We start from the raw sequence: 15,091 nt of genomic DNA on the forward strand, positions 1-15,091 counted from the left end.
TGACTTGTAGAGAGAATGATGATTAAATCTTTTTCTGAAAAGTGCAACAACGTTCAATCAATTTGAGTCTCGTTCACATGAAACAGATACCATGTACACGTTGGGGAATATTAATTCCAACCAGATGTTTCACATGGAGGTGAAATTATAATTGGTTCTCTGTGCATGTCCTTCTTGATTTTACAAGATTTTCATTAAAATTCTCCGCCTTACAAATTCAAGATTGAACATCAATTTCCTTATTCACCCGAATAAATTCAGAGAGTTTTCCTCACTTTTTCAAAAAAATTTAAGAAAAAAAATATCCCAACCACCACTACCCTGCTGATCAGAATCCGATGGCTCAATCTTCTTCTTCTTCTGCACCACCACCACCACAAGGACTGGCTCCAAAACCAGGAGATACCACCGTTTCATCGGAATGGTTAGAATTCATCTTGAGAAAGAAAGGTCTCTTAACGGATGAGAATCTTCATGTGGTATCTGTAGAGATGAATGAATTGAGCGATAACAGAGGACTTGCTGCTATCATGCACCGATTAAGTGTGGTTTATTCAAATCAATCATCACTACCAAAAACATTCATGTTGAAAACAAGTCCAAATAGTGAAGATGCAAAAGCTCAATCCAATGCTCGTGGACAATACAGAGAGGGATTGTTTTATGATAGTGATTTATTGAACCAATTGGAATTTGTCTCTAAAAATGTCTTGTATGGTTATGGATGTGAAGAAACTGGTGAATATGTATTGCTCATGAAAGATTTAAAAACGAGTGATCAAGTGATTGGTGTGAATTTTGTCTTCGGTAATCAAGTGTGGGGAATGCCTGAAATGAAAGTCACACTTCCAGATCCTGTTTCTGTTCTGGAACAAATGTATTTAACTTGTGCAAGATTGAATGCCAAGTTTTGGAAGGATTCAAACTTGTGGAGTCAAGATCATGGATTTTTGAAAGCATCTGGATTTTATAAGGGTGAAAATAGAGATGTGTGGGAACAAGGAATGACCAATGGACGAAATGCTTGGAATGTTGCCAAGGAAAGAAATGCTCAGAGTGAATATTTTAAATTCTCTGAAAAACTCGTTGGAATTATTGATCGATCATATGAGTTGGCTAGTTGGGAAAATATGCAAAAGGCAATTCATGAAGAACCATTCGCTTTGTGTCATGGTGATTTTCATGCGAGTAATATGTTTGTAAATGTTGAAACTTTGGAATTGTCATTGTTTGATTGGTCTGAAGTTGGAATATGGAATCCAGTGACAGATTTAGCTCAGACTCTCATCTCTGATGTGAATCCTGACATTGTAGCTAAACATTCAAAACGTTTACTAAGAGTTTATTATGATGAATTGATTCGTTGTGGAGCTGACTTGACTGATTTTTCATTTGAGGACTGTTGGAACTGTTTCTGTAAGAATGGTCCAGAGAGATGGATTTGGCTTTTCTCAGTGTTAGCATCCTTATCGTTCATTCCTGAAAAAGCTGTGAAATATTGGCATGATCATTTATTGTCTTTCATTGAATCACATGGTGACTATCCTTTCTATAATTTGAAATCCATTTGCTAATTGTGTGATGGTTATTATTTTTCCATCATGAACAATTAGGTCTTTGCTTCTAGAAACACAATCTGTTCGTTCATTTATTAACATCACATTGCTAAAGTCTACTGATTAAATTGTCTGAACATATTTTGGAACGATTCCAATGTTAAATTCAGAGATGGTGTCAAAGTTGTCGACGAGCTGTCACTGTTCGCCGTCATTATTGAACAAGTATTTCCCTCTTCCTCTCCGACCTTCATCAATGCCTTTCTTCGAGCACAATCGATCATTCTCTGCACTATATGACCGAATCCCCTAAAAACCTTCACAAATCTCTTTCCCATTAAACTAGCAGACAATAAATCTCTTTCTAACATGTCATGATAGTAAATAAGCTCCTGCCTTAAATGTTGATTGCAATTCTCTTTTTGAATTTCATTTTCAATTTCCTCAATCGCTTCCGCATGTGACTTCCATCCAATAGCAATTCCACTCAATAAAAAAGGTGGAATATAACCAAACAGTGGATGTGACGAGAGACGTGTTAATTCTTCTGTCACCGATCGAAGTTCTCTTCCTCGCAGACCCAACTCTCTCAAAATTCCTAATCGATACGAAACAAGGGCAATAGAAATGATGAGATGAGATAAAATTTTTCCCTTTTCTGCCACATTCTTTTTAGTACTGTCATATTTGGAGTAACATTCATAAATTTTGTCCACAAAGTACAAATATCTGGGAAGTGTTTCTTTGGTGAGTGGTTGCTTCAGGATGGAAAGTAATTCTTCTGGAACGAAATTGGAACCCGAGCTGTATTGGTATCCTTCAAGTAATTTACGTTGAATATAGTGTGAAACACCAATATGTTCATAATCGAAATCATGTGTAATAAAAGTTGCCAGTATACACGCTCGTTTAAGACAAATTAATGCATCGTCCAAATCTTTGATTTGTGACAGGTAGGTTTTTGTGATTGCTACCAACTCAGTGGCGTCTTGATCCATAGAAGATGCTGCAGCATAGGATGCTAAATAACAACAAATAGCTGCCATCAAATAACTCGGTTGATCCAAATCATGATATTCCGAAAATAGTAATTCCTTACTTCTTTGAAACGATCGAATGGCATTTTCATTATTTCCAAATCTCTGATAACAAAAACATTGAATCGCATATAACAATGCAAAATATTGAGTACTGGTTCCATAACTTTCCTTTTCAGCCAATATATTTTGAAACTTGCTTTGAGGAATGATCGAAACGCCAGCTGTCACAACTCCAAAAAAAAGATCCACTGTTTGTTGTTGAAGAACGACTTGCGACAGAACTGCATTTCGTTCAAAAGTGTCATACACAGCTTCGTCAATGACTTGTGGAAGTTGGAGAGAATGTTGAATGGTTTGATTTGGAAAATTTCCAACTGTTGGAGTTGTGATTGTTGAAGTATTTAAATTCATCATGTTCGTCGTGGTTGAGTGTTGTATCGTGGAAGTGGAAAACTGTGATCCATGTTGCTGAAGGAATGGCATCATGACTTCTGAAGTATTTCCTTGTTTCAAAATGAGTGGCCATAAATGGTGCAGAACGGAAGGATCCGCATGATTTTGAATGGCCATTTGAAAGAGTTGTAAAATATTTTCAATAGTCAAAGACTGGGAGGGTGTGGAAATGGTGCTTCTTTGAGATAAGGTAGTGCTTCTTTCAGAATTTACAGGTGCTTGATTGGTTTGGTCATTCGAATCTTCTTGAATCCGATTTGAGGAATTCACAAATGTGTCAGTTTTACCAAATATGGAATTTGACATTTCTTGTCGTTCACAAATGAAGGAGTGGAAAGAAGAGGCATTCATTGAAGGTGTATTCATAGAGGGAGTGGTGGTATTCTCCTTACTATCACTCGAAAGCAAATACTGATCATGATGAACATTCAACACTTGCGGAGATGCTTTCTGATTCATTTCATCTCTCTTTTCAATGTTTTGTAAAAGTGTTGTCTTACAAGTCATTATTGGAACTGTTGAAACACCATTCGTAATAGTAGAGACCATTGAGGAAGACAAGTTCGATTCATTGATTTGAAAGTTGTGATTATTTTGTGAAGAAAGGTCAAGTGGTGGTTGTACTGGAGGTGGTTTCCTATGTGAAGATTGAGGAAGTGACATTGCAGGTGTCATTGTCGTCGTCGTCGTCGTTGTGGTGGTGGAATTTGACGATTGATCCACACGAGTGAGTGGATGTAAGGTTAGAGTGGCATGTTCTTGAATAAAGGTGGTATTTGTAATAGGAGGAGTAGGAGTGGTGGTGATGATGATGGTCGATGGAGGTCCATTTGGAAGCAAATTCGCTTTTCTTGTTCTCTTCTTTACATGACCTTGAATGGACTGACTGTCACTTGTCATCAAGGGAATCGTGGTCACGGAGGAATATTGTTGATTTTTGTTTTGAGAATAGGTGTTGCTTATTTGAGTGGTGGCTGCTGTTGAGGAAGAAGGTGTTAGTGGTTGAGGAGTTAAGAGGGTCACTTGCACACACTTGTTATTTTGCTTTCCCTTTTCAAAACTGTCCAATCCAAGTACACTGATCGTGACAGGTTTCTTTTTTTGAATCTTGTTTTTGCTACCCACGGTTCGACCTCTTTTCTTGGCTGCAGGATAGTCACAAACTTTTCCTTTTGAAATGCATTCATGACAAGATGGCAACTGACGTCCACATCGTTTATGTCCTCGTCTACATGTGATGCAAGAGATGGGATTAAAATTAGCATCTGATTCAATAATTGGAGTTGTTAATTTTCCCTCCTCCAACAATTGGTCGTCTTTTTCATTGTTATTCTTCAATTGTTTTTCAAAAGTATTTACATGAGTGCTAATTGTTGTTGAAAGCGGAACACATGATTGATGACCAGAGCGTTCGATTTCACTCAACGACGATTCATGACCAGAAACATGTGTGTTGATTTTCCAATTCTCCCGGACATGGTTATCCGCCGAGGAAGTTTCTAATGTGAATGGTGGAAAGAAGACGTCTGTCAGTGTGAGTTCTTGTGGTTGTGGTGGTTGTGGTGGTTGTGGTGGACTCTGTGATAGCGGAAACTCCTTCATCGAGTGGTTGTTATTGTTATTGACAGAGAAGAGTGATGACATGTCAGAGTGTAACTCCTTCTGAGCTACATGTTCACAGTGTTGCTGTGAGGTACAGGCATTATTGAATACCTTTAAAACACGAGAAGAATCTTCATTCGTGTGGTGTTGAAGAGTCGTAGTAGTAGTACAAGGATTCCAATAATGCGAGGATTGTTGTTCAAGTTGTTGTTGTGGTTGTGGTTGTTGTGAGGATTCCTTGTTCGTCGTGTTGGTGGCCATGATCATCTTTTGGTGAATCATGCATGACTCGAGAGTGTGACGTTTTTTGCGATCGATGGACACTTGGTGTCGCAATTTTTTTTGATGGGGAGGTTCTTCTTTGGTCGCGGTATTATTGATGGAGGATAATCCAATGATGACCAGTAGGAATCGCGAGGATGACGTTTTGATTGGAAATGTTAAGAATGGCAGGTGAGCCATATTGCCCAAACTAGTGCTACTTCAAAAGTTGGAATGAAATAGGGAAGCGCATCCAATGCGAATGCGACATATGGAATGGTGTTACATCCAAAGGGATATATTTCGAAATTCGTACAAAATTGGATTAGTACAGCGTGGAGGTTTGGTGAGCTCGGAAAATAATTTCCCCCTCCAAAATCATTACAATAAAAAAAATGCTGAGCGCTGAACAATTACAGGCCCTTGAAAAGGAGTGGAGTACCTCTGCGGAAGTCATTCCATCACCATCGCCAACAACAAGTTCTCGTTGGTCTTACTCTGGTAAACAACAAGAAAAAGGATTTTCATGGAGCGAAGGAGAGAAATATGATGAAGAGTTAATTTGTAGTGGTGCCCGTGATGGTGGTAAGGGAGCAGCAGCAGCGTCTTATCAAACTCCAACGAAAAAAGCAAGCTCAACCTGGTTATCATCATTATCAAAATACAACGGCTATGGCAATGAGGGTGATGATGATGCGAATACAAATCATTCTCCAACACCACATCATTCGACGCCAGGGTCATCGCCCTCCATACAACCACAACAGCAAGGTTCATCACCATCATCTTCTCCGAGTAAACAACAGCAGCAACATCAGAGTCCACGAATTACAGTTGATCTCATAAGGGATCTTTGTTCTCGACAACACTTGTATCAAACACCTTATCTCAACGACAAATTGTTCCTTCACTTCAAGGGCTTTAGAAAAATTGAAAACCTAGAGTTGTATAACGAGGTGAAAGCATTGTGGTTGGAAGGAAATGCAATCACGGTCATTGAGAATTTAGGACATCTCACCAAGCTACGATGTCTCTACCTCAATCAAAACCTAATTACAAAAATTGAAAATTTGGAAAATTTGACAAATTTACAAACCCTCAATTTGGCAAATAACCACATCAGTGTCGTTGAAAATTTGGAGACTTGCACTCAGCTTGAAACTCTCAATCTGGGAAACAACAAAATCTCTAATATTGAGAGTTTGAACATGCTCTGTAAACTACCTCGTCTCTCTGTTTTGGATCTATCAAGTAATCAAATAACTGATCCAGAAATTGTAAATATTCTTTCTAAAATTCCCTCACTCAGTGTATTATATTTGAAAGGAAATCCAGTGGTGAGCTCATTAAGAAATTATAGAAAAGTGCTCATCTCTTCAATTCCAAAGCTCAATTATCTTGATGAAAGGCCAGTGTCACCTGATGAAAGACGATGTGTACAAGCATGGGCAAAAGGAGGACCAGTGGCAGAGGCAGAGGAGAGAAAAAAGATTATTGAGGAAAAAGAAAACCGGCATGAAAGAGAAATGAACGCTTGGTTAGAAATGCAGCAAAAAGCATCAGAGAGGAGAAGTCAGGAAGAAAAGGAAGGTGTGTTAAAACGGATGTATTACATTGAAAAGTTGAGAGAAGCAAATCTTCCAAAAGAGACTGCCATTCCGCTTTCCTTACAACCTTCCTTGGAAAAAGTGGAAGTTCCATCGATGAACACATCTCTGGAGAAAGAAACCATTCAGCAAATCAATCGGGTGGAACAAACGGTAATTCCTCCGAGAGAAGCTTCCACACCAAAAGAGAGCCCACCAAAGGAATTGAATCATGCAATTGAAGGTATTGTATGGAATGCAGAAATTAGACAAGTGTTGTTGCAATCTGTACGAAAGGAGCTGTTCAACTTTGAGAAGGTGTCGAAAGTCGTCCAATCTTTTGTGTTGAAAAATTACAAAGTGCAAGACTCATCCAAACAGCTTGTCGAAATGAAGGATGCCACCTCACACGACAACAAAACGTTCTTGGTTTCGGCATGTGCATACACATCCGACAGATGCCGGATGGAGTATTCACGACTGCACAAGGATAACCAAGACGCTCCATCGAAGGAACAATTGAACTCTCCTCTTGTTGAAATTTGGCAATCCAAGAAATTATTTTAAATGGTCATCATCATCAGACAATAAAAGTATGCATGCTTCAACAAAGGTCTTTTTAAATTTTTATGAGAAACCAAATTCAAACTTAACGGTTAACAATTTCAAAAAACTAACCGTTACAATAATAAATTCAAAAAAATGCAACAACAAGCCTTTTATCCCATGCAAACGACACAACATTTGATGGAATCCTCTTTCAATTATCAACAGCAAGGATTTCCGCAACAACAATCTTCCTATCAACAGCCTCGAAAGTACATTGTACCCGAGCAACAAACTCCTTTCCAGGCAGACCCCAATGCTCTCCATTCCATCTTGAACAATCAACAATTCCATTCAGAGCAATCATTCATCGATCCCTACAATCTCAATGCTAGGTATTCGTATGTTCCAGGAGGATCCTCTCACCCGAAAACTCCAGGAAAATCTCCATATTCCAACCATCAAATGATGATGATTCACTCCAATTTGAACAAGGAGAATGACTATCAGTTCAACACGAACACTAATGGATGCTTAAACACATCGACCCATGCGTTTCAAAGACAATCCATACTACAACCTAAAACACCAGGAAAATCGAGCAGCAATACCTCTTTAATTTCCAGTACTGCCATTACTCCTGGCAGGTCTTCTCTCCGCAAGGAATCGCTGTGCAAAACTGGAGAAAAGAAATTTTTGCATACACCAAAGAGAGCGACAGCAGTCTCTAATCAATCAAAACCTAAAACTCCATCCCATCATAAAACTTCTCTTCTCAATACTTCTAGTACGTCCTTCAACAATAATAATAGCACCAATGGTGGAATGAGCTCATTAAATAATTCTATCATGTTGAGCAATAACAACTCGAGTAGGAATGTGAATGGTAGGACCAATTCGAGTCAATCATCCAAGAGAAACGTGTCATCTGTAGTCAAAGAGAATGATCGAAAATCTCAAAGATTCACACATTCACAAACAAATCGACAAGCACAATCAAGTACACACAGCAAACAAAAGCAGTCAGCTCAATATTCGAAAGGAGCAAATACAAGCTGCAATGATGGCATCCATGGATTCCTGACCAGCACTGCCTCATCATCCAGCTTGATTTTTGACAATTGTGACACCTCGAGTGATGACACCTTCATGAATACGACCTTAAATTCATCTTTGAATGACTGCGCGGAACAAGATATTTATCGATTCCTCGATGCTCAACTTCAAAAGAGATCCAGAAATGACCTCAAGGACATTCTGGAACGATACATCCAACTCCGTTTAAGTTATTCCCATAGAGATGCTGGCGCTGATGAAACTCTCTTCTCTCGCTCTTTATCATCGAATACCTCAATATACGAGATGGAGAGTGAAGAAACGACTTGTCAAGAAGTTGATTCTGTTTCAACCCTCACACAACCTTCCGTCTCCACCGCTCCAACCTTCAATGTATTCAACACATCTGCTTCAAATGGTTCATGCAACTCCTCTTCTCAAACGTTAGGAGGTTCTCAACAAGTTTCTAATCTCGCTAATTCTAATCATTCATCCTCTCGAACGTCCATTTACTCTCATTCTGGCCTCAACTCATCCTTAGTAAGGTATGAGCCTAGTGACCTCATCAAGCGATTGTTGAGAGAGGAGGAGCAACGATGCCAAATGATTTCACAAGTGGTGACGAATCCTCATCAACAACATTATCTAAGATGAGTAACAGCTACCATCATCAACGCATCGGACTTCACCTGAAAATAAATGGACTTGTATACATTAAGAAGCAATTAAGCATGGTTATGCATGGCCAAAACTATGAAATATTTCAATTTTCCATTCTAATTTGTTATTACTCTTCATATTCGGATTGTACTGAAAAAATCACATATTTGCTTATTGAATCAGTAACAACCTAAACGGAGAAGAAATCAAAGTAATAACATTCCATAATAGTAGAAATTAAGGAACACTCGCGTCGCTGAGCTCAATGCTGCGGAAAATCTCCACTGTTTGGTTTGCCTTCTTGTTCATCTGGACATTTTTAGTGTCGATCTTTCTCTCGAGATCTTATGAAAGGGATAATAAAGGCTCGACCACCTTAAACAGAAACACCTTTCTTTTAAGGCGTTTTTTCTCATAACCCAAATATGTATGACGGCAAAACGGTATCGAAGAATCTTTGCGAATATTCCTGTCAGACGAACCTCAATTTACGGAATGGACACCACAAAAAACAAACAAACTTCAAATAGTGCCAGTTATATGCATCTGTTGCTTTAAGTAACCCATCTTTACCAATGCCTCAATTCTCGCCAAACACCACGAGCACAACAACCACTCCCTATACTTCCACAAAGAATAAGGAATTCTCGCGAATTACTGAAGAGGATCACCATGCCGTTTGGAATCATCTAAGGAATAAGCATCTCGATCATTATCTGTTACAGGCCAATAATAGTTTGGATGAGTCCTCCGAGGATTTTCTAATCATGATGCATAAGGTTAAGGATATGATGGACATGAGAAGGGGTTCCGTTCCAGTTGTCTTACCTTCGCATTCTTCCTACTTTCAAGATAACTATGAAGAAGATGATCTGGTGAATATTTCAATCGATTTGAAAAGCTCAATGGAAATACCCAAATACGCTCAACCCAGCCAGTCTTCTCTGATGCAAGCAAGTCAGGGAAACCTATTGGGTAGCAGTATGGATTGCTTTTGTTCCGCTTCTTCCTTGTCGTCGATCCTCATTAGCGCAGACGACAAGGAAGAAGCATCACCGCCAGCGGTGATTTCTCCAGCCACAACCACACAAAAAAACTCAAAACTTAATAAGGACATTGAAATTCGGGATGACTCCATTATTTTGTATGGGAATTTGAAAGAGAAGAAGGTGGAAGATTCATTCACGATTGTGGTTTCTCCCTACGAAGAAATTGTGATTGAGAAAGTCACGGGTAAAGGAAAACTATATTGCTTTGACTATTCGAGCAGTTCTGGAAAGATGAAGAAGTTATTGGATAGTGAAGATGAGAATTTTGAGTTTTCTATGTCAACGTCAGTAGAGGAGATTTTAGAGATGAATCGAAAATCCTTTCTCTCTAATGCAGCCTCGGAATCGAAAGGAATTTATGTGTTGGAGTCTGGACGAACCTACTTTTTTAAATATGTGAAAACACGTTCGAAGGACAGTGCCATCCTGTATTACCGCAACAGCTATGCCTTGTAATAAAGAGACACGTTTCATTGTGAGTCACAGGCTAACGGGTCAATCCACTCCTTGCTTACTGCAAAATACTTTGATGTCTTCAACCTCTTCACCCAAAATGTTGTTGTCGAATTCAAAAATTGCGAAAGACAATTCAAAAAAAAACAAATCATTTCATCTTCTCCGGAGGTGCGGTGAAGTTTCAACCACTACATTCACATTCATTCACAACACGCTCTTCATTGCCATCTCTCTCTCTTCAGACCAACAACTTGTGCATCACAGCAAGTCAAGTTCCTTCTTGTCTTCTTTTAACACTCGTCTTTCCACAATAAGCCATTCCTCTTGTTTGGATCAAACTCTAACAACGCACTAAATTTGTGTTGCAGGTTCTCCATCAAAAATAAGCACAGAAATCGATTGGTCTTGTCTCTCTCTTTGCTTTCTCAACAACAACAACAACAACAACAATATCCTTCGAACATCAATCATCACCCACTCAGAGGATTGATTCTATATTGTTGTAATATTGTTTGAAAAGATCCATTTTAATAGATTGACTGCAAACAGCTCGCACACCCTCATCGGCATAGCAGATTGATTGTATCGTTGAAATCAAGAAGAACACCAATCATAACTGTAAATAATATATATATTGAAACCTTCTTTCCATTGTACATAGAGATCCATGAATCATCATAATAACAATCATCGCCAAGCCAACGTTGGACGTCGGATGGCAACCCGAGGAGGACACAACAACACAGGCCGACGATTCATGGCTCAATATCGTACCAACAATAACAATCACAACAACAACAACAACAACAACAGCATCCATCGCCCTTCTTCGGCCATACCTCAACAATCACCACAACAGCATCCATCTCACCATCATTATCATCATCGGTCTTATTCGACCATATCTATGAATCGCTCACATTCATCGTCATATCCTTCTCGTGGAGGACGAGCTGATCGAACAATGGTTTCACGAGGGCCAAATCATCATCATTTGCAAGCCAATGTTTCTTCTTCTTCCACCACTCCTCACCAACAACAACAACAACAACACCACGACCATCAAGAACATGCTACAACCTCACATCATCAACCACATGATGATGATGATTCAATTATTGTACTCGATGATCTTGATCATGAAGAAGAGGAGGAACCAGAATTTGATGATGCAGCTTCAAGCAGTAGTAGTGATAGTTATAGCAGCAGTAGTAGTAGCTCATCATCCTCATCATGGATGTTTGCCGACTTGAATAATCACCATCAGACGATCAATCACCAGCATGCTGAAGAGAACAATCAAGAAGATGCCCTTACCTTACCTTTATTCGATCAGGATGAGGAAGATGAATTGTTTCTTGATCCGAGAGTCTCCATTATTGATTTTGCACGGGAGCAAGTTTCCTCTCCCGAAGTTTTAAACATTTCATCAGGATCTGAAGGGGCGGAAGTTGTTTCGGAGACTAATAATACCAACAGCAACAACAGCAACAACAATAGAACTGCTAATAATATCAGTTTATTCAACACAGCAACAACAACAACAACGAATACTACATTGCCACGTGGAAATCATTCAACAACAGCACCCAGTGCACCAAGAAGACCTCCACACTGGACTGTGGCTTCTCCAGTTTTGAACAATTCAAGACGAAATGGTTCATCATCTTCAGTGAATTTACTTCCCACTCGATCCTTCGTAGCATCGACCACAAATTCACCTCATGCAAGATCGAGACACAACACGGATCATCATCAAGTGACACACGACAATATTGATGATTTTCTTGAACAATTGGAAGATGAGGAAAGAATGGAACAAGGACGCAACAGAAATAACAATAATAATACACATGACCAGAGACGTCCTTTAACGGCCAGAACCGAACGAATGCACAGATACAGATTTAATGCGCCTTCATCGAGTAGTGGAAATCATTCCAATAATAGTAGCAATACTCCTTCGTCGTTGGCTGCTAATTTTATCTCACGATATCATGACGATGACAATGACATGCATCACCATGGTTTGGATATGTCACATCCTCTCTTTTTAGAGCTTCAACGAAGAGAATTGGAGCGATACAGCAGAATGAGACAAACCACTACCTCAAATAGTAGTCGGGAGGACAACCGAACAACTACCAATAACTTACACAGAGGATCCTCCAGCTCTAGCAGCAGTACCAGTACTACATCACCAACCTCTAGTGAGTCTTCTTCATCTTCCTCAGCCTTACGTATCCCTCAACAAATATTCAGATTTCTCCACAACGCTTCACACCACCATCCACAGCAACAACAGCATACTTCTAACACTTCGCCGTTCATTCATGCTCCAACTCTTTTATTTACACCTCCCACCATATTTGCGCAACCAACAACTTCAACATCTCATCAGGGACGAGGCCCATTCCGATTCCATCATTTGTCACACAACAATAATCGACATGGAATTATTGGAGGATCAATTCACCCTTTATATTTTGTTGATAGAGATTTCGATGAGAGAGATTATGAATTGCTACTACAGCTGGATGCTCAACAACCAACTAAAACTGTTGAGACATCAATCATTGACAAAATTCCTCTTGTGACAGTGGAAGAAAGCAGTTGCACATGTAGCATTTGTTTGGATGATCTTGAAGTTGGATCTAAGGCTAGAGAAATTCCAATTTGTAATCACAAATTCCATTCTAACTGTATAGAGACTTGGCTTAAAGATTATGGCCATACATGTCCAGTTTGCAAGCAAGCCGTATCAGAAATTGACTTTGATGCTCTCAAAGAAAATGAAAACCCAAAAAAGAGAAAGGACATGGAGAATGTTCAAGAAGCAAGTACGACGAATTCTCAGGCAAGAAAGAAAGCCAAGCATAGAAGAAGGTAACCACTGAGCTCTGTAGAGTTAAATAAAATAATTGTAAATATTGTAATTGTAAAATCATTAAGGAGGATTTAATTCTGTCTTGGCAAAAAATTAGTTTTAGGTGGAAATTCTCAATTCAACAAATAGGAAAAAAGAAATGGCTCAAAAACTCAATAATAATTTGTTTTTGATCAAGGATACAGGTTCATTGTAATTATAAAAATAATAATAATAATAAAATTTAGAAATCAGGATGGTCAAACAACAGTAATTATTGTTTTTTGGCCATTTCGAGAATGGACTCAAAGCTTTTCCTCTCAGGTATGATATCTTCAAGAAAATCAAAAACATCACATGATTTCACAGCATCTGACATGTCACTATATTGAATTGTTTTTCGATTTTCCTTTGTTGCATTCTTGAGAGATTCCCTAGCTAAATGTTCAATAATTTTTTCAGCAGCTTTCGACACTACAATTACAGCTTCTTGCGAAATGGTCCTAACATCGGCATCACTTTTCATTATTCTTCTCACTCTTGCCACTGGCATGTCCACTAATTGTCGGATCGGTTGTTGTTGTTCCGATGTGAGTTGTACTGACGATGATGATGACGACACAGACGACGGATTGGCTCCTGAGAAAGACGACGACGATGCTGTCGGATCAGATGTTGGGTAATTCATTTTTTTTTTAAAAATAAAAAAAAGAACGAACTTATGGTTTCTATTCAAAACTTCAGAAGTACTGTTAATCATACTCAAAATAACCCAATTTCATTGACAATAATCTCTCTCAAATTGTTCAACAAATGATACAAGAATTCTTTGACGAGGTCGTTATTGAATTTTGCCAGTCGCTTGTTTTGTTGTTGCCCTCATATTGTTGTTGCCATCACTGCTACTACTACTTGAAAGTAAAGACTTTGGCATCATTTTAGATTCTAAAATCGTGTAATACAATGGAGCTAGTGCCAATCTGTCCAATATTTGTGTTTTGAAATCCACCTCAAAGAAGGAAAAAGCAATCAAGGTTCACCACAAGATATGAATGTTCTTCCTTTTTGGAGATTCATAGTCCCTTCTCTTCATTACAGTTAGTTAGCACTGATTCCACATGGAAAAGATATTTTCACAACAATATCTGATGCGATCACACGATTCTTTTTTATTTCCAAAATAGTCTCAAGAGCTGAAAGTTTACAAAAAAAATGTTTGCACACGCATTCATTCCGAGGAAGGACAAGATGGCAACCATGACATTTGGTCAGAAATTCTCTCATTTCAGGAGCCTCTCGATCTGATCACAAGCCTCTCGCAAGTCTCTCGCAGCTTGAGCTTCTTTTCCGAACATGGTCGAGGCGATCTTGCAGAGGTTATCAACTCGATGGAAAAATCCTTTATATTGGCCTCATCATCATCATTCTCATCATCATCAAGCGTTTGGAATGGCCATTCGACTTTGGTCCGATCTAAAATTATATTCCGTAACTATACAAGTGGTTGTCATAAGAGAGTGAAAATATGGAAAAAGAATCAACAACATTTATTCCAATAATGAAGAATGCAAAATACTGCTCTTTTTTATGAATTTCTCATTGACATGTTGTTGTCATGTTGGTGGAAACTTGAATGAATGGGAGAACTCCATGAATCATTTCTATGAAATTCAATTAGTGAAACATTACATGAAACAATTGGGTTGTGAATTTTCATCCTCTCCTCACTCTCTACAAACAAACAATGAAAAATTTTGCTTAATAACAAGTGCATTGTATGGCCATGTTGGAGTTGGAAAGACAAACTATGTCAAGTTTATACAAGGAGACATTCAAGAAGATTTTATGAGAAAGAATAATGGAATAGATTTTGCAATTAAAACAATGCATGTATTGGGAGAAGATTTTAAATTACAAATCTTTGACACGATTGGAGAACGATGGATTGTCAAAGGAGTTT

The 15,091-nt window shown here is 38.6% G+C and overlaps 7 protein-coding genes across 7 annotated transcripts; 5 read left to right on the forward strand and 2 right to left on the reverse strand.

Annotated features, from left to right (window-relative positions):
* Positions 1-338: 338 nt before the first annotated feature.
* On the forward strand, positions 339-1,574 carry FDP41_002672 (uncharacterized protein; the record flags this gene model as incomplete). Its single annotated transcript, XM_044705892.1, has 1 exon — positions 339-1,574. One exon carries the CDS (start codon positions 339-341, stop codon positions 1,572-1,574), a length of 1,236 nt encoding a protein of 411 aa, XP_044562870.1.
* Positions 1,575-1,672: 98 nt separating this feature from the next.
* FDP41_002673 (uncharacterized protein) lies at positions 1,673-4,912 on the reverse strand (the record flags this gene model as incomplete). The annotated part of the gene is made up of 1 exon (XM_044705893.1): positions 1,673-4,912. One exon carries the CDS (start codon positions 4,910-4,912, stop codon positions 1,673-1,675), a length of 3,240 nt encoding a protein of 1,079 aa, XP_044562871.1.
* A 395-nt stretch (positions 4,913-5,307) lies between these two features.
* FDP41_002674 (uncharacterized protein) lies at positions 5,308-7,065 on the forward strand (the record flags this gene model as incomplete). Its single annotated transcript, XM_044705894.1, has 1 exon — positions 5,308-7,065. One exon carries the CDS (start codon positions 5,308-5,310, stop codon positions 7,063-7,065), a length of 1,758 nt encoding a protein of 585 aa, XP_044562872.1.
* A 135-nt stretch (positions 7,066-7,200) lies between these two features.
* Positions 7,201-8,754, forward strand: FDP41_002675 (uncharacterized protein; the record flags this gene model as incomplete). The annotated part of the gene is made up of 1 exon (XM_044705895.1): positions 7,201-8,754. The coding sequence occupies one exon, from the start codon at positions 7,201-7,203 to the stop codon at positions 8,752-8,754; it is 1,554 nt and encodes a 517-aa protein (XP_044562873.1).
* Positions 8,755-9,335: 581 nt separating this feature from the next.
* Positions 9,336-10,265, forward strand: FDP41_002676 (uncharacterized protein; the record flags this gene model as incomplete). Its single annotated transcript, XM_044705896.1, has 1 exon — positions 9,336-10,265. One exon carries the CDS (start codon positions 9,336-9,338, stop codon positions 10,263-10,265), a length of 930 nt encoding a protein of 309 aa, XP_044562874.1.
* A 667-nt stretch (positions 10,266-10,932) lies between these two features.
* On the forward strand, positions 10,933-13,155 carry FDP41_002677 (uncharacterized protein; the record flags this gene model as incomplete). The annotated part of the gene is made up of 1 exon (XM_044705897.1): positions 10,933-13,155. One exon carries the CDS (start codon positions 10,933-10,935, stop codon positions 13,153-13,155), a length of 2,223 nt encoding a protein of 740 aa, XP_044562875.1.
* A 250-nt stretch (positions 13,156-13,405) lies between these two features.
* On the reverse strand, positions 13,406-13,819 carry FDP41_002678 (uncharacterized protein; the record flags this gene model as incomplete). The annotated part of the gene is made up of 1 exon (XM_044705898.1): positions 13,406-13,819. One exon carries the CDS (start codon positions 13,817-13,819, stop codon positions 13,406-13,408), a length of 414 nt encoding a protein of 137 aa, XP_044562876.1.
* Positions 13,820-15,091: the final 1,272 nt, after the last annotated feature.

This window comes from Naegleria fowleri, assembly GCF_008403515.1.
Source record: "Naegleria fowleri strain ATCC 30894 chromosome Unknown tig30, whole genome shotgun sequence".
NCBI lineage: Eukaryota > Heterolobosea > Eutetramitea > Acrasida > Naegleriidae > Naegleria > Naegleria fowleri.